The 27,744-nt window shown below is 39.5% G+C and overlaps 1 protein-coding gene across 5 annotated transcripts in view; it reads left to right on the plus strand.

Moving 5' to 3' along the window:
• The first annotated feature begins 2,082 nt into the window (after positions 1–2,082).
• The window catches only part of LOC117477954 (collagen alpha-1(XIV) chain-like), a 206,395-nt gene continuing 180,733 nt past the window's right edge, over positions 2,083–27,744 (plus strand). For 3 of the 5 annotated variants that reach the window (XM_034124781.1, XM_034124782.1, XM_034124784.1), the window contains exons 1-5: positions 2,083–2,173; positions 3,680–3,794; positions 11,345–11,461; positions 21,284–21,427; positions 25,260–25,343. In XM_034124781.1, the coding sequence (XP_033980672.1) occupies positions 3,713–3,794; positions 11,345–11,461; positions 21,284–21,427; positions 25,260–25,343 (427 nt within the window). In that variant the 5' untranslated portion in view covers positions 2,083–2,173; positions 3,680–3,712. Of the gene's footprint in view, positions 2,174–3,679; positions 3,795–8,535; positions 8,604–11,344; positions 11,462–21,283; positions 21,428–25,259; positions 25,344–27,744 lie in introns of those variants that run through there. The other 2 variants (XM_034124783.1, XM_034124785.1) reach the window with 2 other exon arrangements.

Consider the following 27,744-nt stretch of genomic DNA (forward strand, 5'->3'; position numbering starts at 1 on the left):
CCCTAATGACCAGTCGCCACTGATCAAACGGTATAAATACTCTAAGAAAAAGTTGAGAATTCCAATTGTTGCTTAAAGGTCCCATGGCATTCTTTTCCGGTTATTACCCGTCCCCTTGTGTGTTATGTAGCTTTTTATGCATGTAAACGGTATGCAGAGTCACAAACCCTCAAAGTACACCCTGTAGTGAATAAAACTCTAACAAAGAAAATACCTGTCTATGCTGCCCCAGAACGCCTCGTTTTTTCTTTTTCAATTTTTTTCTTCCTGGTCATAGTGACGTAACGGTCATAGTGACGTAACGGTCATAGTGACGTAACGGTCATAGTGACGTAACACACACACTCACTCACTCAGAGATCCTGCGTGTGTGCTCAGGCTGAGTTCCGCTGTGTCTCGCTGTCTCGCAGACCCCACGCAGCAACTAGGAAACAACACCAGTAATCCAGCTCACACTGTTGGCTCCTCGAGTCTCAAAGGGCGGAGCAGCGAGCCCCGCAACGTCCCGCCAACACGGCACCCAGACCCCACGCAGCATTCTCATCTGTTTGTCATTACTGGTGTCATTTTCTGGTTGCTAACAAACACCATTGTAAAACATAAACACTGATGTTCCGCTGTAACGGTGGTGGACTCATCAGAACAGAGTGGGCGAGCTGACCAATCAGAGCACAGAGGGCTCATAGGGAGGGGGGGGGCAGGAGCTCCAACAAGCCGTGTAGGACAGAGAGTGAATACACATACTATACAGAGATGCTGTATGAGAAACCAATGTGATTTTGGAACATTGAACAATGTAAATCTATTTTAGTAGACCTCAACAATGGAATTATGATCAGTAGAAATGGCCATGTCATGGGACCTTTAAGTAAAAGTAGGCTGTCTAGCCTACATTTAAAATGTCTTACAGAAAACAAAGGGCAGTGACTGACTACAATCTTCTCTTAAAAAGTACAATCAATAAACACAAATGTTGGTGGCAGTCAGCAGACCCGGCGACAGAACAAATCTACAGAGAGGGCATATGATTTTCACGGGAGGGCACACAAAACCGCCATGTGCCGCGGCCCGAGATTTTCTTTTGGGGATGCTGTGGGGTAGCTTGACGTTTCATAGAGGGTGTCAAACATTTAGGGTTTCCCATTAATGTACCGGCGCTACAGTTGAATGTTCTACTGCAACACTCCCAGGGGCGGACTGGGACTAAAAATCAGCCCGGGAATCTCACCCAGCCCAGCAAACTTGAATTGTCAACGGGGGGGTGGGGTGTGCCAGTGAACTGTCAACGGGAGCGTCGCTGCGGAGAAACGGTGGACCTCTGTCGCCTGTCAGCGCAACTTCAATGATGCCGTTTAAAAACAGTGAACCGACCCGGCCGTTCTGGGATTATACAGATGGCCAGTCCGCCACCTGCCGGTACCGAAGTGGGCCGAGTGGGCCGAGTGGCCCGACCGGCCCACTTCGGTACCGGCCCATCGGGATTCGTCCCGAACGTCCCGATGGCCTGTCCGCCACTGAACACTCCCCACATGCACAAACACAGTACACCCGCGACTGTTACAATGAAGGCTCGATAATCAGCTCAAGGCAACCTAGAACCTAGAAGCCAGCTAGCTAATTGTAGTTGTTGCTGTTTCAAGCTGGTTGCAGACATTAGCTTGACTTACAATACATTTCCAAAGCTGTCACGTTTTGTTTTCTCTCAACCAAGAAAAACGTTTTGAAGTACATGTACGTTAAAAATGTATTATTAAGTGTCACCTTTGTTAAGTAAGGAATGTTAGAAGTACATATAAATACAGTACAAAGCCTACACAGCACTGCATATGTGGCATTAGCCAGCTGCATTCAATAACCAATCAATTAAACTAAGACGGAACAGTAGTATCCACTCGACAGGGACTTACATGTTTGTTTGTATTATTATCCTAATCAACAATCATTGAAAGGCTGAATATAACCTTCATTTTACTCAAATGTGGTATTCAGCAGGGACTTTATTTTGAAACTTCGGACCGGTAAATTGTGTCTCACTCTGTCTAACTTGTCTCGTGGTGGACAGTGAGCTGAGTTGGTGAACAGTGTGGATCAGAGTCGCTTTGGGGACTAGTGAGCTTTTCATTCAGCTGTCCGGAGGAGAGCCGTGGAGCCAGGGAACATATGATCTGAGAAGGTATAACTACTATTTATTCACACTATGTTCACATCTGCAAAAGTAGCTTTTAGACCTTTTCTCTCCAGGTAATGCCGCTCCGTTCTCCTGACCGCGCAACGTGCATAGCTCACCTGTGCTCATTTCAATTAACCACAACTTCCACTTTTATCCACAAAACATAAAGTGGGTTTGGTATTGATATGTTGTCTTCTATGATTTTTCTCAACATCGGATGGGTGCGTTTGAGCCTGAAACAACCTCTGCTACTGTATAGTAGCACACCTTAAAGTGAGAATAGATCTGGTAGTAATCATTAGTATTGTCAAAAGGCTAATTTTGAGGCCATAGTGTAAAAACATGGTTCTTAATTCGATAAAATCTTATGATCTACTAGTTTATCATAGCAATTAGAGTTATATATATATATATAGCCAGGTGTTTTAATATCGTCATAAACTTACCACCGTGAATTGTAGGTGCCTAAGGGAATATTTAATGCATATTTTAGATATTTTTATTCAGGTACACTGAGGCAGGGCTGGTCTCACTCTCAACACACCTTATAATCCTAACTCAGTTTTATTACAACAACCAGAACCTGTCTTAACACTGGCATGCTGAAAATGCCAAGTGGTAATTGTCAGTCGTATCAATAAATTATTGAAAATTGCCTGAAATAAAAATGTGAATGCAGAACTTGTTGGAACCAGGGGTATATTGGTAAATCCGTCGACATTTATTGTGTTTTTACTGGCATTGATCAGATCCAGGTATTAGATCGCTTGTATGGTCACAGTTGTGTTGCTTGTTGCACCTTCAATCTTCTGCAGGGATGTTTGTGCTTTATGTGTGATGCAGCCATGGAGACGCTGTGACAGTGAGATGTTTTTATGCACTTAGTATACTAATGTGTTAGAGTCACTACTTTATGTGCTTTATCTTGATGAGCAAGTAGTTTGTTAACGTCCAAAAATGGCAAATAATTGTTTTTCATAATAGATCTTGACTTGTGCATCTAAAAGGGAACACTTACAGAAGTAGCAAAACAGATGTTATTTGGAAAACCAGAGATTTTTGCAGTTACAAAAACTGTAGAAAATTGGTCATCAGTTTGCAAGAGATTTGATGGGAGGGACAGGGTCATAACATCTGTGATGTAAGTGAACATGTCTGTATATCATCAAAGGATGGCTTTACCTACAGATAGGTGTCTATTCATATTTTCTTTCTCTACTTTTACAAATCCATACCTGCTAAAACCACATGCTATTTTTGTGCGACAGAGATTTGAATCCTTTCTCACGGTGTTTAAATCCCTTTAGCTTTCTCTGTGCTCCTCTCTCACACCCCCTTCTCCCACAATACCCCTCACACATTCTCTTTTTCTTCAATTTCTACTCCTCAAATCCTTGCTTCCTTATTTGACTCACTCTTTCCTTCGAATTATTTTACCTGTGTCTCATCCTCCTGTCCTTTCCCCTGCTTTCTCCTCACTCTTTCTCATACTTGTTTTTACTTCTCCAGGTGTGTCGTGCCCTCCTGTCTGCTGCTTCCAGGATGCATTTCTCAGTCGGACTGAGTCTCTGCCTGCTAGGCTTCGCTCTTGTCTCTCTGTTTCCTCAGCCAGCGCGGGGTCAAGGTAAGTACATCCACTAGCCTGCTTTCCACTCTAGGGGCTAGCAGGGTCAACAAGGCTAACAGGGGGGTTTAGCACACAGCTAATCAGGACCATACATTGCCAAACAGGGCTAACCCTGGGGTTTCGTATTGGTTTCCCACAGGACAGTGGCACCATATATAGCTAGAAACTGGGCTAGCTGACACATAAGCTACCTTAAACGAGGATAACTGGAGTTTTTCATTAAAGGGCTATGCAAGGCTTTATACATTTGTTGCAAGTGCCATATGGGAATAACAGAAATGGCAAACATTGTCAACAGTTTTTTCCCATTAAGACGTTTTATCGGTTGTCTCAATGATGTCTTTATCTTAAACAGTTTTATTCAACAACAGCAACCAAGGGCTTTAACTTTGAGGCAAAGCAAAGCTTTCTACCATCGAGGTTAACAGGACTTCCTATGGTTTCCCATTATGGTTTCTTAGGGTTTCACCTTTTTGCTGTCAGGGACAACAAGGGCTTTTACATATCAGGACCAGCCTGGTTTCCTCACACACTTAAAGATTTGCCGTTTGTTTCCAGAATGGTGCCACTTGAAATGATCCGAAATGTATCCATTTTTAGCTTGACAATAAAGATTGATCTAATTGCTCACGTGATAAACCTCAGTTTGGCCCTGTGGTGTAAATGCAAGTATCACCCTTTGCACTCACTGTTTCATTCAGCAGGAAACATTCTTAACTACACTCTGTGGCGATTTTGATGTGCAACTTTGCTCAAAAGACATCATTTTAAATGATTGTTTTTTATTTTAATTAACCTTTCAATGTGCATTTGCCCTCATGTGTCTGTCTCAAAGGGAAAAGCCTCAAGCCAAAATCATAATGATGGTTAGACAAGCTGCTTTTCTGTGCACAGTCTTTCATATCTGTAATTATTCTGCACATGTGTATTCTAATTGTCTTGGGAAGTGTTGAAAGGGCATTCTAATGGAAGATGTCTTTGGTACTCAGGTTACAGATTTGGAATCTCTACTCAAAAATCAATTGTTTAATTTTATTTGATGCAGTTTTTTTCAAATTCACAGCATTTGTGTTTTATATATATATCTACTTCATTATCTATAACATGAGGATGAAGACAACACGTTCTTCATCTATTTATGTTTTTCTCCTTTTTCTTCTGTTGGCAATCCATGTGCTGACATTCTCTCACCCAATTAACACGTAACCTCCCTCATTTCCACAGAGATACAGGTCTCATCAACAGTATTATCATAATTACCATCTCATATGATCCTCTTTCTTAATAAGACTTTTTCTCTAGGACCGCTTATGATTGATATTCTTGTCCCTATATTAGCTGTGCTAAGTGATATTTCCCCTTCTCTTTACAAGACCTGATTGTGGAATTGAGATAAGGTTTTGTATCTGTTTCAATCTTAATGTCTTGGTTGTGGAAGATAATGTGGAAGAAAATAGAACAGACTAAAAGATTTATGTTTTGCTTCAAGAACAATTAAACACTTATGTTACACCCAAACACATTCAGCATCTGCCAACTTTTCAAAGGTTGTTGGCAGTGATGAAGTTAAAACAAGGCTAAATCTGCTCTGTACTGCAGTGAGAGCCACAGCCTGCTGACACAGTGCCATAACCATAACGTCTGTGGATAGGCTGACACTGGGCCATACCATAATACCAGATTGGGGCTTTCAAAAGTCAGCATGCAAGCTTTCAGACAGTGAGGGTTTTACCATGTGTCTGATGCACGGTGACATTGTTTTGTTCTACAAAGTAAACAACTTCAGTATATATGCTACTCAGCGTTTCCGCCAGGGGGCGTCTTGCCGTCATTTGACGCCCTTATTCTCTCAATTCAAAATTCAAGTCGCGTGACACAACGTGACGTCACACTCCCCCCGCTCTCGGGGTGGACTCCCTCTCAGCCCTGGTCTGGCGGAAACACTGATCCTACTGGTGAATGTCTTAAGCTTGATTAAAAACTGCGGTTGCTAACAAGTGGCTAAATGAGATTCCTAAACGTTATCACGCCAACTTCAGTCTTTAACTTAGCGGTGCATGCACAGCGATGAGACTGACGTAGCCTAATGTAAGCATTTTAAGTCTGGTAATTGGATTGAAACTTAAAAAGAGATAACAATCGTGTTATTGTGCAATTTTTGCAATTATCTGAAATCAAATGGAAAAATCCCATTGCTTTTTGTCGACGGTGCCCTTGCGTTGCAAACTTGTTGGTCGGCCTACAAAATATGTCATCACTGCACCACTGTAATATGTATGTTTTGTATCGTTTAAGTTTTTCTGACATGGAATACTTGACATAATTCAATCATCCTCTTTTCATAACTAATGCTGTTGATATATTGTGATTGTAAGGGTGTCTATTATCATCTGGCCGTGGACAACAGCTGGAAATTAGCCATGTTGGCTAAAGCTGCCCCATTTACTGTTTTTTGTGACAGTTGATCAATGGGGACTGTCCACGACACTATAAACAAATAAACTAAAGTAAACAATAGTTTCAACTGTCAATATTAGATTGACAGTTGTGTCACAGTGCAACATTAGGGTTCTTGGATACTATGAAAGTAAGGCCTTTTTTTGCTCAGTGTGGTTTTTGTGGTCGGCACCCCTTGCTCTCTGAATTTTTTTAATAATTTCATGTAGCCCCAGGTGACATTTCTTTTTGTTTTCGTCAAACCAACACTCCAAAACTTAAAGATAATTTTGTATCACCTAAGACCAATATAAGCATTAAATACCCCCAATTGAGACACCGCTGAAACCAGCAAGTATTTGGTTTTATTCTTTAAAAAATGACCTTAGCAACTGTAAAATATTTTAGTTTTTTTAGGTAGAACGACTATTGACCAATCATTTCAGTTCAAAGTGAAATCCTCAAAGAGATGTTTACCAGTTAGTCTGCAATACTTGGCCCAGTAAAAGCACAGCCTGGCATTTCAGGCTCGATAACAAAAAGGACACTTGCTAGTTGTTGTCCAGAGTTTGAACTGAAAGCCAGCACAGCATTCCTCAGTGGAGAGGCCATAGTGTGCTAGCCTCGGCTACACCAGTGACCCAGGAAGAGCTGAGGAGTTACGCTCAGCTTCAGCTTCCACTGAGAAACTCCTTCGCTCTGTGACTTTCTGCGAGTTAGATCAGGTGAAAAGCAAATAAAATGGAACTTGAAAAGCAGGCAGATAAGTGGACTTCCTGCTGGTCTATTAACAAGAGCCCAGAGATGTGAAAGAGATAAACGTTCTACTTTATTTTGCTGTTTAACCAAGTTTCCATGTGCGATATAGAAAGGTTCTTAAGGCTATCATTAAATAATGACTTAATGTCCTAGATTACCCTCTTACCCAACACCTGTCAAGAAATCCTGATTTACTGTAAAAGGTTCAAGGTCAAAGAATGATTTTGGTGGCTCAGGCTGCGTCGAGGCTTCTCATGTTCTCCTTGCCTGCAGATATAATAGAAAAGTATCTACAGGTCTCTGTAGCCTCAAGGGAAACGGGCAAGAAGAATGTGGGTAAATGTCACTGTAGGTTTTACTTTTATAATACGTTTCATTCAGAAAAAACATTCCAGTGAAGATAATCAGATTTTTCGGCCACTTTAGCGAAATCGACAACAAATGACATAGAAATATATATATTTTGTGGCTAGAATTACTACAAAAGATATACTGTTCTGTGGAATGAAATGTTGTCATGCTCTGTGTAGCATCTTTACTTGGCAATGACAACATGTAATTACATTAAAAGGTATTTCAGTAAATACATTAGGGCTGCTCAATTAATCGTATTTTAATCGCAATTACGATTTTGGCTTGCAACGATTATGAAAACAACATAATCGAATTAAAACGATTATTTTAATTTTTAATTTATTTAAAAAAAAATGTATTATAATTTTTGTATTGGTTTTTCAGTTGAATTATACTCAAAGTTCAGGGTAATCAACTGTTAAAAACATACTGTTCAATTTTCTTTTTTCAATAAATGGATGTTTTCAAAGTAAATGGATAATCGTTTTTAATAATCGTGATATCAATTATTGACCCAAATAATCGAGATTATGATTTTTGCCATAATCGAGCAGCCCTAAAAGACATTACACTTCAAACCTTCCTACTTGCAAACACGAGTTCGACCATTTTACATCCTTCACTCTGTTGCGTCTCCTGTTCTCATAAATAATTGAAAACACACAAAAGTCTGTGCGTCTGACTTTCCGCACAAATCCTGCTGGGTGTTACGGACACCTCTCCAACTCTCGGCAGGAATCGGCTCTGCTGTTTGCACACGATTCTCCATCAAAAATAGATGAGATTTAAGTTCTCATCTCTACAAGCCTGGGCCTTTTGTCTTCTCCCGGCTGTTTGCTCAGAATCTAATACTTGTCTCTGTGTGAGAATACAATCTCCAAGATCCATGGCTTTCTCTGAGTGTGTGTGTGTGTGTGTGTGTGTGTGTGTGTATATGTATGGTGCTGCAGAGGAACCGGCAGGTTTTTTAAAAGGTGTGAGGAAAAAAACAACCACATCGATGGATTTTCATGTGCACACACCAGGAGATAGGTTCCTCCCGTTGCGGACTAACATACATAATTCATAGTACAGACAACACACGGTAACACACAATCAATACATTTCAACTAGACTACAAAGAGAGGTGCAAAATCTGCTTCTCAAACCATTTGGGATTTGAGCAGCTCTCTCCAGAAGAGAGAATGTCCTTTGTTTCCGAGACAGAGAGCTAAAGCCTGAGCCGAAATCCCATGCAGCCCGCATTCTCATTCCCAGGTTGGTGCGACCATCGGTACAGTATTCCTTACATGTGTTTGTATATACAAATATTGCCTGCTGTGGAATGCGCCGGCTTCACGTGCTCTCCATTGAAATCAGGATTATCCTTCCCCCTGCTGAACTCAAGTTTCTTTGCATACCTACATGAGTAGAATTCTGCAGATAATGCCACAAAAAAAGGGCGGTTCACCCAAAACGCTGCAGAGGTGTTTGATGATAGGTCTTATCAGCTTGTCTAAATCCTCTATTGTGGAGAAAGCTGCAGGGAGGTGGATAAATCAGTTCAGAAAAAGCTACAGGAAACAGCCCCTTTATCTTCAGTTTCGTGTCGTTCCAAACAAAGCTGTATTTATACATTGGGAGGAACATTACAGACAACTAATCTGTTCAAACATCCACACACGATGTTACCATGTGTCATTTTGAGAGACATCTTATATGCATTTAGTCACAAACAGCAGTGGAGTAGTGCAGGAATGAGTGCTACAACTCGGAAATGAGCTAGCATTTCACCACTTCCGGTTAACTTGTCTTGAAGTCAACGATTTTGGAACATCTTTTTGGTTAGATGCCTGAAATAAGTTCTGTGGTTTACAAAAGTTTTAGAGATCCTAATGTTAGTTCTACGTCATAGAAGAAGTCAGTAAGATAAGATAAGATATACTTTATTGATCCAAATTTGGGAAATGTTTCCGTCACGGCAGCATAGATAAGACATTGCACATGAGGGAGGAGTAACTAAAATAAATAATGTAAATAAAATACAAATAAAAACAATAAAGATATACATATGAGTGGTATAAGATAAACAAAATACACATAACAGCAAATATATACATATCAATACATATAAATGTTGTTCATCTGTGGAGATTATCTTTCTAAACAAAACGTGTAAGTATAATTTTTGTTATGTAAATGTGTGTTTGCCACAGATCTTATTTTTTGCAAAATATTTCGAAACACAAGGAAAGTCTCATGTGGAGGGACCCATTTTTTCAAAGGAATGAGATTAGCAAAAAAACACATGTGCTTACTGCACCACTCTAAGTCAGTTTTAGTCAATATGTTTTTTTCTTTTCGTTTTGGGTGAACCATCCTTCTCTTATTCTTTGTGCATGAGAGCATCAGAGCTCTACATCAGTCACAGTGTAGGTATTTAAAGAAGTCGGCGGCAGCAGCAGATTGCTCACCTCAAAATGAGGACACAAACAAAGGAACTACTTTATGGGTTTCATATGTTACTTTACATCCCCGGGCTTTTTTTATATAGTTACCAAATTAGATTGGGGAGTGTGTGGCTTCTAGATACATGATTATGATCTGGGATTTGGCTCTGCCGGTGTGAGATGGGGTCTTGCGGTTGTCAACCATGGAAATGTGTTTTGGCATTGCAGTGCTTTACAATGGCTCTTTCCCAGTGTTTGAACCTGTGTCTTAACGTGAAAACGTAACAATACTGCTTAGGAGCTGAGTGAAATGTGATCCCACTCTGAGCACAATGACTACAGTTCCTCTAGTGCTGTTGCCTTTTCTGAGGGTTTATACACAGGTTGAGGCCATTGTAAAGTGTATTTGCATAGTGTGCAGCTCAGTGGATCCAGTCACTGTGTGTTGTACATCTAAACACTCCTGCTGAGGACAGGAGAGGAATAGTAAACAGATGCTATTCCAGTGCCTTTCCCTTTGGTGCCCTTTGTTCTTTTTCTCCTTGCAGTTAAAAGGAAGTCACATTCACTCCTTTTTCTCATCCTCATCTTACCCCTGATGACAATTTCAAAGCACAGAGACGCAGAGAGAAAAGAAAGGGAAGAAAATGAGATCAGGACAGGGAGGGATCAGATAGAGGGAAAGACGGACGAGGAGACGCAGATGAAGAGCGAAAATGAAAATAAGGAAAGGATACAGAGAGAAAAGTGGGGGGTAGGCCTCGAGGCGGCTGACAAGGCCAACAACTAATCAGGATGAGAGGCAGGGGCGTCGCTTTGATGCAGCCGGTAAGTGGAACACAGAAGAAGACCTGTCGTATCCCCACAGAGACGAGCACAGTAAGGGCTCGTCAATAGATGAGGAAGATGAGGAGGAGGAGGATGGGACTATGCTTTTTAATGTGACATCTGTGCAAGCTAAGCCCTCTGATGTGTATCCTCCCGCTTGGATGAGATCCAGTTTATCCTTATTTTTTTCCCCTTTTTCTTTTTCTAACACTTTACAAATCCAGATGGAGCGCTTGCCTCTATGCTGCCATAACTCTGGAGGGAGTTCAATCTAACTTAACTCAGTCACAGTTGTGTTTTTTGCTTAACGGATGAGAGAGAGCGCGTGAGGTAAAACAGAAGGGGTGCGGATTCTGTGAAACCTGCAGATCTGTGAAACCTCATGAGCAGTGATGCTCTAAAGGATGAATGGACATTTACTTTTAAACACAACATCTGTTCAGAGGAGCAGAACATCTGAGTTGTATCTTTTGGAAATTATAAACCAAAGCCGTTTCTTTAAAATGATCTTTCTACTATCAACCCTTGACTGACAAAATTGAACTCCCATCCATTGTTATGGATGTAATCCACTAATACGCACTGATAACAGTAGTTTTTCATGAGAGCAAAGTGTTTGTGGTATGGACTGTGCATGACATGGATCTTTAATGAATTCATACATCATTCAAATATTTGCAGTATTTTTAATGGCACTTAAAGTGTAAAGTTGTTTATTTTGATTTTTTTTTCTCTGTACAGTTTCATCGCCACGGAGATTTCGTGCCAAAATCCAGAGTCCCACCAAGCTGCATGTGTCGTGGAAAGAGCCTAAAGGACAGTTTGACAGCTACAAGGTCATTTACACCACAGAGCCAGGTAAGGTCCATCATTGACCTGGAGAGCAGTCTTAACAAAATATGGGGTCTTTTCATGTGTTTCAAACTGCATACTTGTGTACTTAAATGGGTTTGACAACATGTAGTGCACTATAAGTATGCAGATGGTGCACTCATAAAGGTTAAGAAGTTTTCTGTTGAATGCTGGACACTTCTTGCACTCAATTGACCGCCATCTTGGCTACGTCACCGGCCATGATTGCAGTTCTTTTTGGTAAACACAGAACTATACAAAATACTATATTGGTAACTTACTACTATACGGAGGTCAAAAAGGAGCAACCAGTGATATTATAGGGTTCATTGAGCAGTCTGTATTGATTTGGTACCAAAAGGATTGTTGCTAGCTAGATATCTCACAGAGATGGTCGGTGTACGCTTTGAGACAAAGCTACCCAGGCAAAATAAACGCCATGTGTTGTGTTCACAGTGCACCCAAAGCATTGTACTAAAGGATATAACCAAATTGAGACACAGCATCTCAGAAAGTTTGCGTCACTGGAATTCTAGCATGAATCTCCTCAAAACAGTGGGAGTTTTGTTTTCACATAAAACTGTGTTGTTGTGAAAGTTCTCTAAAGAAGGAAAATATTTAGTTGTCATTTTGGACTCAGATCCACCTCAGCGTGAGGATTTGTTGAGATTTATAACAGGGATTCAGATGTGGCATGTCTGGTTCTTTATTAGTAGGTGTTGGGTTACACTTTTTATCACATATTTGGGGTGCTCCCAAAAAAACCATGTATTTCATTAGATTTCCTCAAATTTCAAAAGTGACTTTCTTCAATAGCCTTTTCCAATTTGGCCACTGTCAATGCCAATATGTTTAGTGACAGTTGACATCAAACCCTGCCAATGTAAACACTTAGTCTTCATCAATGATTAAAGCGCAATAAACAAGCTGCAAAGCTCAGAACACCAGAATATTTAACCAAAATGGCTAAAGTACTCCTTTCCAGCCTTATCTTTCTGCAGAAACCGTCTCGTTTAAACTTCATTTGGTCATGGAAACCTGAGGAGCAGTTCTGTCCAGTTGTGCCTGGTGTTCACACAGTTCCCCACACTCACACCTGGAAGCTGAGCAGCGCAAACTCTGTGATGGATTGGTTTTATAGTGCCTCGCTCAAGGGCTTCTCAGTAGTGATTGCCACAGAATAATGCTTCCTTAAGAAAAGATGCTCCATCACTATTTGGAGTTAAAACTTGCACCCAGATGACACTACTCGGGTTTATTTGTAAAATGACAAACAGAATTAAGGTAAATCTAATTTCTTTCCATTCACAAACCATATTGACCATGTGGCGTTTATCTTTTTCTTATGGGACAAACATTCTAGTTATGCACAAAGGAGCACAGTTGTTGAACCTCTCGCCCCAAGGGACAAGAAATCGACCTTTTTTATGTGTCTTTCACCTGCATGCTGCGTCATAATTCACTCTGTAGAGAAAGAGACACGTAACTACACAGGATTGGATGGAACTGATGCCGAGCTGTTCAGGAGCTCCCTGTAGAAACCTGCAGCACACACCTTGGGATTTATTGATTCAACAAGTTCGAGAAAATACTTCAGTCTAGTGTTGATGGGAATACAAGTTATTTTCTAAGTGATTGGATTAATTTAAATTGTTATTTAGAGCGGGGTTACAAGTGGATGAGTAGAATAATACTTTTCTTCTCAAAAGTATTCTCAAAGTATACCCTTCTGACATTGGATTTTAACACACTCAAATCAACGTTTATTGGGTCACGGTTAAATATGACTGTTTCCCCTTGGCTAGCTTATTTGGGAGGGATATCATACTTTAATAGTAAACCAATCTCTCTAAATACAAACAGTTCCTAGCAAGGGTACTTAGCACTAGTCACTTATCAGACCTTCAGTCTATGGCATTTTACACTGCATGATGCAGCCTAGAGGATAGCTAGCCTTACTCACAGCGATAGTAATTGACAGCAGCACTAAGTAAAAACTCTCACGCTTAACGGAAACAAGCAAACATAAATAATAGATCAAATATTCAGTATCTTATGTCAAAAGGGGGTCCCGTTTGCAATGGTAGGGGAAACCCTGTAAGAATCATCTTTAGTTTAAGCAACTACATTTGATCCCTGCGTTGAACCCTTCCTAGTATAAGGAGCAGTGGGAAGCTATTGTATACACAGTGCAGGGGAACAGTGTGGGGTTCAGGTGCCTCAGGAGATGAGCAGGCACATCTTAAAGTACCAGTGCAATTTGGTCAAATGCGAGAATAGAACCCGCAACATCTTCGTTCCCAAGCCAAATCCTTCTGAAATGACCATAAAGTTTAAATAAATATAAGACCGTATAACCTTCATGAAAGTAGTATTCTTTAAAGGGGTGGCCTGCATCTGTGTTAGCCAGGTATACTGTACATAATATACTGGTAACTGAGTGTGAACTTAAACTACAATTCCTTGTAGGCTTGCACCATCACTGTCAGTCTCGTCAACAGTACATCACCTCACTGAGGCACAATGAGTCTGTTCTCTCTGTCTGCACTCTTCACAACATGGACATTATGTTCATTTTATTGCTGTAACAGATATATATTCTGTGCGATAGAGATTGACTGTAATCATAGTTATAAAGTGATAATCACACAGGGTATTACTCTAATTGAATGGTAGCAAGTGAAAAACAGATGCAGTGCAGATGTTTTTACGGTTTATGGATATGATGTAAAGCCATAAGCCTGCAATTTGTATTGTATTGTAATGATAGTGTGATTGGTTAAGCACATCATGGTACATCAGGGGAGCTGTTACTGGATCCTGTTTTGGAAATAAACAACCTGGTCTCTTTTCTTCATGACTTTTTCACTCATGTTACTTTATAATGTAATATTTAACCTCCAGCATATAGGTTTTTATAATTTATAGAAAGAGAGGTGAACCTTCACAGTCTTAGTCCTTAAACATGATGTCTTGGTCACTAAACAACCAGGTATAAATGTTACTTTATATGACTGAATTGTTATATACTCAAAAAAGAAAGAAATGAAGCCCCAACAGAAGGATGCTGTTGGTACTGTATATGTTTAGTGTTGGCACAGTTTGTTCTTCAAACAACTGTTAAACATGAACATTTTCAGTTGGCCGTGAGACAGACACTGATTCATGTACCTATTGTTTTATTTGTATTTGTAAATCACTGGATTTCAAAGCTTGTACAGTGTAATTTAGAACTCCAATCAGTTTCACTTCACAACACTGACAAGAACATGGTACAGCAACACTTCATCATGATCCAGGTTCATTTGAGTTATTGCTCATTTGCATACAGAAGTAAAAAATGGATGCGAAAAGAAGTTACCAAGGAGATACAACACAAATGATACAGACAGCGTGTGTTTGTGCAAGCTCAATTTAGAGAAAGGGTTTGCTGTTGTTATAGGTATAGTATGCCCATGTTTTTATTTCAGTCAGTGGAGATGCACAGATATGAAATGCTGTAGAAAAATTGAATTGTCAGTGTTCTTTGCTATAATGCAGTATCAGCTTGATATGTATAGATCTGAATGGGTGTATTCAGATCTATACCATCACAAGTTTCTTTTTTTAATCATGATGTGTTCCTACCTTTATTACTTTCCTTTCTTTCCTGCAAAGACCATTTTGGGAATAGTGCAGCTGCATGAACTGCTGCAAAACATGTCCTCTCGTCTTGTAACTGAAATGACTGACAGCTTTAAGCATTCATTTTGTTAAGGACTTCCCAAAGTAAGGTGTGAGGCCCAGGAGGGGCCCTCTATGGGTTTGTGGAGGCACAGTTTATTCATCGTCCATTCGCGATGTCTCGCTGTCTCGCAGACCCCACGCAGCAAGCAGGAAATGAACCCTAACCCACTGTCCGCTCCTCGCAGCAGCGCGGCACACGGCACCCAGACCCCACGCAGCATTCTCATCTGTTTGTCATTACTGGTGTCCTTTTCTGGTTGCTAACGCCATTGTAACACATAATCACTGATGTTCCGCTGTAACGGTGGTGGACTCATCAGAACAGAGTGGGCGAGCTGACCAATCAGAGCACAGAGGGCTCATAGGGAGGGGGGGGGGCAAAAGCTCCTACAAGCCGTTTAGGACAGAGAGTGAATACACATACTATACAGAGATGCTGTATGAGAAACCAATGTGAGTTTGGAACATTGCACAATATAAATCTATTTTAGTAGACCTCAACAATGGAATTATGATCAGAAGAAATGGCCATGTCATGGGACCTTTAACAGTAAATTAAATATGAAATAACATATGTCCCGTATGTTATTTCATATTTCATTAAAAAACTTAAATAAATGTGGGATCATTTCATTGCATCCCACTGGGGTAATATGTAGTTAAACAACCAGATCATCATAGTGTTCCAAAATTCTCCGCAATTAACTACAACACATCTTCTTGGTGGCTTCCATGTTGATATCACATTACAACTTTAAGCGCCTAAACACACGGGCATACATATCAATTTCAAATCACTCAATGTAGTGCATTTCAATACTAAACCACCTGAAAGAAAGATCATCTGATTTATAGTGAAGTAGCTAATACATTTAATTAATATAATAGGCTACATCCTACAAAGACAATTGGGCTGTGGTTCATAATGTACATGGTGGTTCTCTAACTGGAAGGTTGGTAGTTTCATCTCCAGCCTTTGCATTCATAATGGTGATGTGTCCGAATGTATTTGTTGTATATGTCAAAGCACTCTGAAGGGTAAAAGAGTGGACAAGTGCTGTATAAATGCAGTCTATATTCCCTTTTTCACAAAACAATTTTGTGATCCACATCTAGTTTAAATCATGGGGTTGTCTATGTTTAGTATTTCCCGATGAAGAAATATTATATATATTTAAAAACAATGTTATTGTGTATCTTTGTAAAAGAACCAGTACCACCTTTTTTTTTTTTATCCTGAGACTGTTTCCAGAGATGCAGGCTTTTATTATTAAAACAACTAAACTGTTTGATGTACCTATCCATTGTGGCCTGAAGTTTGAACGTGAAGTCAACCTCTGCCACAGAAGCTGCTTTCAGCCAACGGCCAGGTAAACCTGTAGCTGGCGTTATGCCTGGGCCCTCTGATCACAGTAATGGAGAACATGTCAGATAAGATGCAGTGAGCACAGGCAGCCGTCCCCTGACACTGCAGGGAGAGTGGAATGTATGGAGGGAATGACACAGGAATATAACAAGAGGGGGATACTATAGAGGGTTGGATAAAGGATGAAGCTGGAAACACATGGAGAAGAGGTAATGAAAAGACGATGTTGGGTATAGATAATGAAAGGTAAAGCATGGGGAGACAGACAAAACCATACAAAACCTGGTCATCTTCAGCTTTTATCGAAGAGCAAAATCATCTTTAATGGCCCCTGAGTTAAAGGTGTTTTGCTTTTGATGCATACATTTTGTATCATATAAACCTAGGGAGTTCCCTTCAACCATCGGGGAGCCTTTCTCCATTGCCACATGATGTCAATGCTTTTCCGTTTACAGTAACGAGCACTGAAGTCTCACATCTACTAGAAAGCTTAACTGCCTTTTTCATATTCTTCCATATCCAAATTGGCCTGACATTTTCACCAAAGCATGATGGCCTCTTTTCTGAGACATGCCCACGCAGCTCGCGTTGCAACATGTTGCCTTTGGGTACTGCTTAGTTTTGAAGAATCGAGAAAATGTGAAGGAATAACTGGAAGTGCGGGGATGGCTCTGTGCCTTCTGGGCCGAGTGAGCGAGCTGAATGACGGGGTCCATCATCTGTAGCCTGTAGGCTTCTGGTATCAGCACGAGTGGAATGAATGTGGAAAAGCAGTGTTTTTGTCTAACTCTGCTGCACTGCAAAAAACTGAAATGTTGACTTTAATTAAATGTATTATGTCAACAGATTTCAAATAACTTTCACATTAGTTGTCAGAAATAATATTAGGTTTAAATAAAAATGATTAGGTTCAACTTGCTTCAACTGTTGTTCATTTAATAAAAGTCAACGGTTCAGTTTTTTCAGTGGAGAAGACATGACTCAAACTCTGTCATAGCTTAAGCAAATTCTGAAAGACAAAAACAAATGTAAGTGCCTGATTTTGAAGTGAACAAAACTATTTAATTAAAAAACATTTTTTTTTACCATTCAAGAGTTTAAGGAACCAAAATGTGGTATGGACAGATAAGGATTTATCTGTTTGAATATAAATAGGGTGTTTCTTTGCTGAAAAGTATTTTCTAGGAGCAGATAGTAGAAAGTAGATCTTTGATTTTTTTAAATAAAGAAATTGGCTTCAATCTCTGTAAGATGTATTGATCCAAACCAAGACATGTGTTCTGCAGCAGCAGCAGAAGTCAAATAACTGAGCAGGAGGCAAAATGACCAATTCAATTTCATCACATACAAAAATCCCGAAGACGAAATAAGCACTTCTTTCATCACACACTCTTAAACTAATCTGAGTGTTTTTCTCTGATGATCTTGGACTTTTAATTCAATATCTGTAGACACGATAGACTCTCTGAAATGCCAGGAAATGGAAACCTACGCTTCTGAGTCAATCTGTAAACTGCTGACTGCTGCTATTACAGCAAAGCACATTTGGCAGGATTAGAAAACCATATACTTAATTTGATTGATGTATGTGATTTTTAATTTAAACTTATTGCGGTTTATTCATAGTCTTAGTTTTTGATGTTTTTAATATTTTCCCTCCGTTTTCTGCTGCAGTAATGATCTTTAACCTCAGGCGTTAATAAAGTCAATCTTTCCTCTCCTCAGTTTGTGGTGCCAGAGGGCTTCCAAATGTTTCTTTTCTTTGTGTTACTTTCAAATATAACTGAGGACATTTTCACATATTTTGTAAATAGTTTGAAGTTATTTGAGAACTCAGAGAGGTGTACAGTAGATATGTCTAGTTCAAGTGTAAAATGATCGTTTGGTATGGAGGTTTGAGAGACAGTTCAATAACTAAAGGTTATTAATGGCAGTAATTGTCTTTGCTGAAGGGTTGCACAATACATTGAGTCCCAACTTGCTCACATGTTTTAAATAACCTAACTATCAAGTATTATCCATTATTTAAAGGGATAATTCAAATGTTTTGAATTGAGTTCTGTCTGTTACTTTAATAATAATAATTCATGGTATTTATTTAAGCGCTTTACATTACATATTACATAAATTAGACATATTATACATTTAATAATGTCGACAATGAAGTGTCTTGCCCAAGGACCAACGGCACGTTGACAAGATCTCTATAGGAATGATACCCATCTAAACAAGGTTTTATCTACCTGTCTTTAAGGGTTATATACAAAATAATGTACTCATCCATAGTCGGTGTTTTAACTACAGTAGAATGCAGTTTAGAAAAGACTGACAGGAGCAAAGCCAAGTGGTACTGTGGATGGGGGCAGCCATTTCCTTTTCGTAGAAAGGAGCCAGTTGATGTGATTAGGCCACCTAGTAAGGATGCCACGTGGCCGCCACTTAAGGGAGTTTTTCCATGCATGTTAAGCTGGGAGGAGAGTAAGAGGGGCACCAAGGACCAGCTGGAGGAATTATATCTTCACGCTGGCCAGGGAGCACTTCAGAATCCCCCAGGCAGAGCTGGTTGATGTGCCCAGGGACAAGGGAAGATTGGGGCCCTCTCCTGGAACTGCTGGATCCTGGATCCTGGATGGATGGATGGATGGATGGACAAAAGCCACATTAATTTAAGCTTGCATCTAACCAAAGTGTCACAATAACATAAACTATAATAACCGGTAGAGGCAGTGCTAGTTCAACAACTCCCTTGTAAAATGAACTTCAACATACAATCAGCACAAAGAGTTCAACAGTAATCAGTGACACAGAGCAGGTAGAACAACCTCTCAAAATCAACTGCAACAGCCACAGACTGAGCTGTACAGTCCCCAACATGTGGGGACTGTCTTAACACATTTGTATTGCTAATGTGTATGTGATGAAGGTTCAATTAGAAAAACATTTGCAAGTGTGTGCTGTTGATGGGAGTTAGTGACAATACAGATCCCATGATGAGGTAAAATGACAGCTTTTATCCCTGTCGCATAGGGCTTTCTGACGGCAATGAAAAGTGCTGAAAATGCTTAAGATGTAGTTTACACTTAAACTTGAAATGTATTAAATGTTGCTGCTGCCCTGTCCTTAGCAGTACATTGCTTTGCTTCTGTCCATGTGCTTTTGTTTGATTCTCAAAACTGGGAGCGTGCAGACTGTCATCTAAGCAAGTTCACTTACCTGCTATGGATAAGTGCCTCATACAACCCCACTTCAAAAGATAAAAACGATCCCTTTAAAGTCACTTACCTCAAAATATGCTTTGTAGTGTAGTACATGGTTGTCTTTTGTGTTTAGTACGTAATGAGCAGGCTTGGCGTCTTGATCCACGACCCATTACATGTGAGCGGTTGAATAAGAGGCGAGCTGCTCGTGCTACCTGATATGACCATTTTAAGCCACTGACCCGCTGTGTAAAAGAAATCATTACGTTCTAAATAACATTTCACAGACCAGAGTTATCAAAGCAATTAGCAAGAGCCTTTTGGTTGTTCGTTACAGTTGAATCATGTACAGCAGATGGTCATTCATGCACCTGAAGATGTCATCAGTGTGAGTCAGAAGTCAAACTGTCATGTGCTTCAAGAAATGCATAACTCTGGGGTCTCATGTTTCTCTATATGCAGATACATTTGATTTGGCACAAGCAGATTTAGGCGGCGCTCATCATCTTTAGAGAATAAAGTTATTTATGAATGTGCTGGATAACCAAGAAAATGACTTCCTGAGTTCTGCATAGTTAATGATTATAAACAACAAATGCTGATTCTAAGCTACATTTGGCTGAAAACCTTTTACCTATTTACACCATTTTGTTTAGTGTTAATCCTAAGGTTAATGTCTTGTTATCTGTCTTTACCTCCTGCTCTCATCCTTCGTTCCACTCTGTTGTCCATCACCTTTATAGTCTGTCTGTCTCCATGCGTTGCTGTGTCAGGCCAGCAGAGTTTAAGTGCAGGTCAGGTGTTCAAAATGCTTCATCCCAAAAGTCAACAATTCACTATATGGATTGATATTTCCAAAGGCTTACTCCTCCAATAGAAGGCAAACAAGTGCAGTTTGCAGATTGAATTGCTCCTCTAGGAATACAAAGTGTTGCTGTTGCAAGTGATGTTTTTGTATTCTGTAGAGCTTTATGATGCTAAAACAGGTGTTGCCAGCACTATTTTTAAATGTATGTATAATGTCACGGATATTACTGAAGCTCTTGATCCCTGCAAAGAGTGTTTCGCATTTAAAGGACGCTAGACAATGTCAATTAGCCTGAAACAGCTATTTTAATTTCAAGGAGAAAGTACATAGAACAAAAGACAAGGAGGGGTTGAATACATTTTTTAAATATATTTCATGCTGTTTGTGTGTTTACAAAGACATTAAAGCAGCATCTTTTGTATTATGTACTGCATTTTTTCTAAAGAGAAAAAAGCAAAACATTTTGTCCAGCAATACAAATAAAGCAGAGATAATTCAGCATTCTGACTCATTTCTCCTGTCGGAGCAAAATAGGTGGAACTCATTGGCCAAAATGCAACACACACACACAGCCACAAGATACTACTGCCTTTTCATAAGGAGTTATGGAAAGGCCTTAGTATCTTAAAAATGATGCCTTTTCGTGATCAGAGTTCAAATCAGGAAATGTTTCTTCCCTCTAATCATCAGACTTCCACTGCTGAGTGTGTTTGCTCTCTTTCCCTTAATAGGTGGAGAGCAGAAGGACATTGAGGTATTGAAGCAGGAAGCAAAGCTGGTCATTGAGGACTATGACCCCTCCAAAGAATACAACTTTAAGATAATTGCTCTGAGTGGAGGACAGCAGAGTAAACCTCTTCAGGCCAAACATGAAGGTAAGAGCCTTTTTCTGAATCACATCAGTTTGCTTTCAGACTGGAGGCTCACACAAGTAGCATCATATCATTATCATTTGTTTAAAGAGTGCCCTATAATGCTTTTGGGGGTTTCCCTTTCCTGTAGTGTGTTATATAGGTTTGTGTGCATGTAAATGGTCTGCAGAAGGTCAAATCCCCTGCCTGAAACACCTCCAATGGATTCCTTTGTTTACTTCCATAAAGTACTGACATCACTATGGAACACTTGCCCTTCTATTGGCTATCGCTGCACCACATTGTATGTGATAGGCTAAGGGGCAGCCAGACATCTCTTAGTGGTTGACCAATCACAACAGAGCCGGCCAGCTAACCAATCAGAGCAGACTGGGCTCTGGTTTCAGACAGAGGGTGAAAAGAGGTGCTGCAGCACAAAAATAAAGAGCTTTTTGAACATTAAAGCATGGAGACGTGTCCCAGGAGAACAAATACTAATATGAACCGGAAAATGAGCAGAATAGGGCCGCTTTAATGAAGGAGCCTCATTCAGCTGAGAGTGAGACTACATACAGAGTTTATTATGTCGCAGAGTTTGAAAGTGAAGTGGATGGATTGTGATTGGATCTATGTGACAGCAGGCTGCATGTCTGGCTCCAATCAATGATGTCACAGCAGGTGTCTTCCATCAGCTATGATTGGCAGAATACCTGCTGTGACATCACTGATTGGTATGTGACCAAGAGAGACAAACAAAAGGTACCATGGGATAGAGGTTGCGGTTGAATTATCAAAAAAATCAGGTCCTATCGTATTTTCCTTGACACTATTGCTCAACCTCTGTGACAAATTCCAAGTGCCTATGGAAAGACGATAGGAGAATTCATCAGGCCTTAGGAAAAGAGACTGCACTGACACTGGGGGGCGTATCAATGATGAGCCAGCAGATGTTATTGATGTGCGTCTGCTGTTGGGGGACTACAATTACCCGCAGATGGACTACAATTACCACATTTAGATATCTGCCCCTTAAGTTCTTATAGCATTGTTTTTTGCGGGTTTTATACATATGAACAGCATTGAGATATGACCCCCCCCTCCCCCTCCTCTCCCCTCGTATTAATCCACATTAATCCATAGAAGTATGACTATATGAACATATTTTACAATAGTAAAGCGTGAGATATAAAGTATGTATAATGTGTTGGGTCTACACATCTATCACGGTGCACCTCAACATTCAAACATGTTAAGAACAAGTTGATTTGATAGTAATAGGCCTAACTTTGGACCAATGCATAAACAGCACATCACATTTATAAAATGCTGAACATACATGTTACATACATGATCTGCATTCGTTAGTCACAATCAGTTGTTTTGTAAACGTGTCATTTTAAATGTTACAGTCTCAAGGAATTGTGGGACATCATTATCTCCTTTCCTTTCGTAAAGGATGTTGCAATGTATTTAAAGCTAAAGGATATAATAAAGCAAAGCTGAAAGCTCCTCTCCTACCATCTAGAGAATTCAGACCGCTCTTATCATGTCTGTCAATGTGCTACTTCTGGGTCCTTTCCTTCAGTTAGAAACCTTGACAATTCGACCAAAACCCTACTATTTAGCACTAATGCTCACCACCATTGTTTCCTGGTGACCCTGCTGTTTATGTAGCTAATGCTGCATCCGGCTGATATTAACTTGTCATGCTGTGCTTCAGGAAAAAAAGAAATACTACACCTAATTCTTTTAAGAAAGATTTGTAATACAGTAAACCCCAGGAGTGTTTCCTCCTGGAAAAGCCCTTTGACTCAGCATTTAGAAAATCATCTTCAAAACTAAAGAAAAGGCACAATATCACATGTATGAACTCCTGTGCCGGCAGGTTTTGTTGTTGTTGCACCACTTAATCAAAACACCCTGTAGCAGTGCTAAGGAAATGCCATTCTTAATGTGAGTGATGATGTTTGACATTTAACCCTTCTATTGTCTTCGTTTCCCCCCCTTACTTTGGTGTTCGCGGTCAAATTTGACAAACACAAAAACCATTAATCATCACCACATTTCATTTAACACCCTTTCAAACTGTACATATTGTATCAGACTACTGGTATACATGAAAAACTGCAGTAAATATACAAAGAATAGACACTGAACATGTATTGCGTGTGCCAGGTGTGATCCATGTGGGGGGATGGGCACATAAGAGCGGGAAATGTATCAAATTGTTCTGCGTGTGTGTGTGTGCCAGGTGTGATTCACATGGGGGGATAAGGGGGGAACACATCTAGAGTGTGTGTGAGTGTGTGTGTGTGTGTGTTTTATCTGATCCGGATGGTTACTAATTCCTTTTCTTTATGGCGGTCATGTTTGACCGGGAACACCATGGGTGTTACAAAGTTGACTAAATCATCCAAAATTCAATGAAAGTAGTGATCAGCCATTTGATATGTTCAAATGTCTACTGTGAAGGATATCATAAAGCCTTAATGCAATCGAATGTAAAACAAAACAGTTATGATTGATGAAAGTAGTAAATCGGTCAGATTTGACCCGAAGACAACAGGAGGGTTAAACAAGTGAAAATCATTGCTGCTGTTTTTCTTTTGTGGCATTATTGGATTGGAAACACGTTTTGTCAGTCAAGCTGACTGAATGGCTGATCAAAGAGGTTGGATTTAACTGTGATTGACTGATTATTACAAATAAATATTAAAGTTTGGCAGTTAGGCCAAAAAAGATAATGAGATGCCAACTTCTTGAGTTTTGAATCACTGAGATCCTAGAATAATTTCACCCAGATAAATGACTTTTCTCAAGGACCTGTTTATTATGAATCTGATAAAGATGGCACCATTTTGTAAGGCAAGTTAAATGTACATCTAGGATCTCACTATCTGGTGGGCAAGTTGTAAAGAAGAATTAAATACATTTAGGGGGTGATCAAATAAATAGCTAAGAAGTTAGCTCCATTCTCATCTCTGTTGAGATGCACATGAGAGCAGGGAACACATTTGACAACATTGTGAAAGGTGAAGATGAAGTTCATGAGCTCAAGAGAACATTCATTTACTTATTCAAGAAGATATCTTAATGTTGTTTATGACAATAGACTAGTTTTGTTATTTAATATCTGCTAATTAACACACTCATTTGTAAAGGTGCAACACATCATTTACCTTAGCATGCATATCACAAGGGTGAGGAAATCAGGAGCTGATTCAGTATAAAACAGGCAGGATAACAAAATATGACCAAAAATTGCGCACAAAATAACACCACGATCTTCACAATTTCAAACATCTGGGGAATTTCTTTTTTCAATTTTTATAGTATAAGTATTTTTATTTCATTTTATTATTATTATAGAGAGAGCCCTAATGTGTATTCTGTTGTTAATGTTTTTGTTGTGTTTTGTTACGTACATGACCCACTTGATAACGAGATGGTGAATCTCAAGGGGTTTATCCTCTCATTCAATTATGAAATAAATCAATCCTCAGGCTCATCATTACCTTCACTTGAATCACACTGTGCCCAATTGATCAAAGTAAGTGAGGTTTTGATGTTGCTTTTTGAGTCTCTGCCACTTGGCTGAGATCTAACATAAAAGCCTAAATGCATATTTTCTGATTTGTCATGGTGTTTAATCTGGCCCGTTCTATTCTTGGGATTTTAAAAGTATTTCCTTATCTTAAACACTTATACTAAAATGCATTCATTTAGTTTGTTCTATTCTTTTTGTGAATTGTGTTTCATTGGTTGATTCATTGATTGAAATCTTTGTATCTTTGTATTTCTTCTCTCTTCCGACAATAATTAATATAGATTTTTGCATTATGTCTTATTTCTCCAGCTCAGCAATCAGGCGTTGCGATGGTTCAATCTCAGAAAAGACAAGACAGCGTTACCAGAGAGGAAGACAACGAGATCTCAGAAGGTAAGTTCCTCAAGGAAAACAGACAGTCTTTTGTGAGTCCCTGGTCGTCCTCCTCTGTGTAAGAAGAGCACAAGAAGATTTGTCTAAAAGAAGACTCTCTTTTAAATGCCATGTCAGGTAGACAACTGTCATTCTGCAAGATCAACTGCACAATGGAAAGTACGGAAAGAACCAAGAACAAGCTTTTTTACAATTTGGAGAAACTGCACACTCTGTTCGCTATTCAGTTCTCCTTTTGTGAAGAAAACGTTTTAAAACGATTGCTTTTGAACCCTGAACTAATCATTTTTAATACCCTGACCTTTTTCAGTCTGAGATTACGACTCAGGGAAATTGCGTAACCAAAACAGGTAAGTGGAAGTGAAAAGGCTGAAGAGTTTTGTCACAAGCGAATGCTTTTACTCCGGCGTGGAACAAGTTTGATTCACCCTCCAAATCAAGACAATTTCCCCTGTTCTGTCCCTTTTTCATTTTTTGATGTCTTTATCATTACTCATTTTGAGAGGGACGAACTCCGGCGAATTGAATATTCCTACACTTACATGGCTATTACCATCAAGCTTTATTCCCAGAGAAAATGGAGGAACAGGAAATGAAACGGCGCGTTTCAGAAAAAAAAGAGAACTCAAGCAAGAGCCTGCAACAATCAGGAAATGAAGGGAGAGAGTGGCAATCAAGCCTATTGTCATTTTGAAAGTGATTGTCAGCGCCACAGGCTGAGATACACAATAAAGACAGCACAAGGACAAAAAAGGAAACAAGTTAACAGGCAGGTAAGCCGCAATCTCATTTTGAAAACCGCCAAAGTTTGGTTTTGATTTAGATCTCAAGATAGTATCTCAAACCTTCACATAAGAATTTCAATGTTTTCGTACCATAATTGTTATTTCAATTCATTTTGTTGTTGTTTGCTGTGTGTTTAATGTTTCTTATTAATTGAAAGTTCTTCCAATGTACTGTTCCCTATGAATGTATACTGCACAGTGGTTGACAAAATATTGAAAACACCTTTGAAAGCAACCCGACCGTTTGCATTTCTTTCAAAATCATTTTGTTGAAAGAAATCGTTGTGTGTTAGTGTTTTGCCGTGTTCCTTTGCAGCCTTTGAGGAAGGGTTGTGTCCCTTTGTGTGAGTGGTGTTGTGTTTTAAAGCTTTGAAATGTAGGAATGGTGTTAATGATGGTGCAGATGGGACTTCTGGCAGACTGTTTTCCAACGCCAAATTACAGCTTCTGCTCTGAAAACCCTTGCCATTTCAAATCTCTTTCATTTTGGTATCTACATCTACTTATAAATGCATCTCAATCAGCCTATTGTATCTTTGTAGGCAGATTCCCTTTAGATTAACTTCAGTTTAAGCTTTTGTTCAGAGTGAGAAAGAAAACATACTTGAAACAGAACTTTCTCCTTGGTGCAAATCTCATTTATTTTCATCGCCTCATCTCTATCCGTGCAATTATAGCCTGCCTCCTCTAAATGGGGATTGTATTCTCCCCTCAGCAGCACCAAGCCTCGCCAGGAGAGGATGGTGATTGGTATTTCTTTTCCTTAAGATGGCAGAAACTTTACAAACCTCTTTTCTCTGCCTCTACCTGAAATTACTTATGCCACGTTTGCTCTGAAGTCCTCGGGTCATTTTAATCCTGTCCGAGTTTCATGCAATTACAGATTTTCTTACTTGGTGTTGCAGCATCAGACCTAACATTAGATTCAACTTTATTGCTCTTTTGGGTGAGTTGCAACACTACATTTAAGACGATTGAAGATGTTTTTCAGTTGTTGCTAGGTGAAGTAATGTAAACCTGTATACACATACGTTTGTGGATGATATTTACTGCATAACACTTTGATAAAAGCTTTCCACAAGAAGTTTGTTGCTGAATTAGAAGTCCTACTATATTCAAGTTTAAACATTATGTTAATTGTGCCTTTATTGATAGATAACGTTTGTAAAGGGAATATCAGAATATTGTTCTTTGGACACATTCATTAATGACTTAAATTAGTTAAACCTGCAGACTGAGTAGTATCCAGTTTATTTGCTGTCTTTATCGGATGGGTTTAAGTGGTTCCTAGGTCTATATAGCCAATCAGGAACAAGTCCAATGTGATTCATGTTTGGAGATTATTTGTAGTGGGCTTTTAAAAAAGTAAAATATATTTTCAAATTCAATCGCTCATTGAAAAAAAAACCTAAACAAATGTTATTCAGTAATTTGTATATTTCTATATCTGTTTGATATGGACATTTTGATTCCTATATTATAGGACCGTTTAATACATGGAGAGTAGAGGACAGCTGCTTCTGTACTGTACATACAGTCGTGGAGGAAGTATTTAGATACCCTACTTAGGAAAAATGTTTTATAATATACTGTATAAATACAGTATTGCAAGCAAG

This window comes from Trematomus bernacchii, unplaced genomic scaffold, assembly GCF_902827165.1.
Source record: "Trematomus bernacchii unplaced genomic scaffold, fTreBer1.1, whole genome shotgun sequence".
In the NCBI taxonomy this organism is placed as follows: Eukaryota; Metazoa; Chordata; class Actinopteri; order Perciformes; family Nototheniidae; genus Trematomus; species Trematomus bernacchii.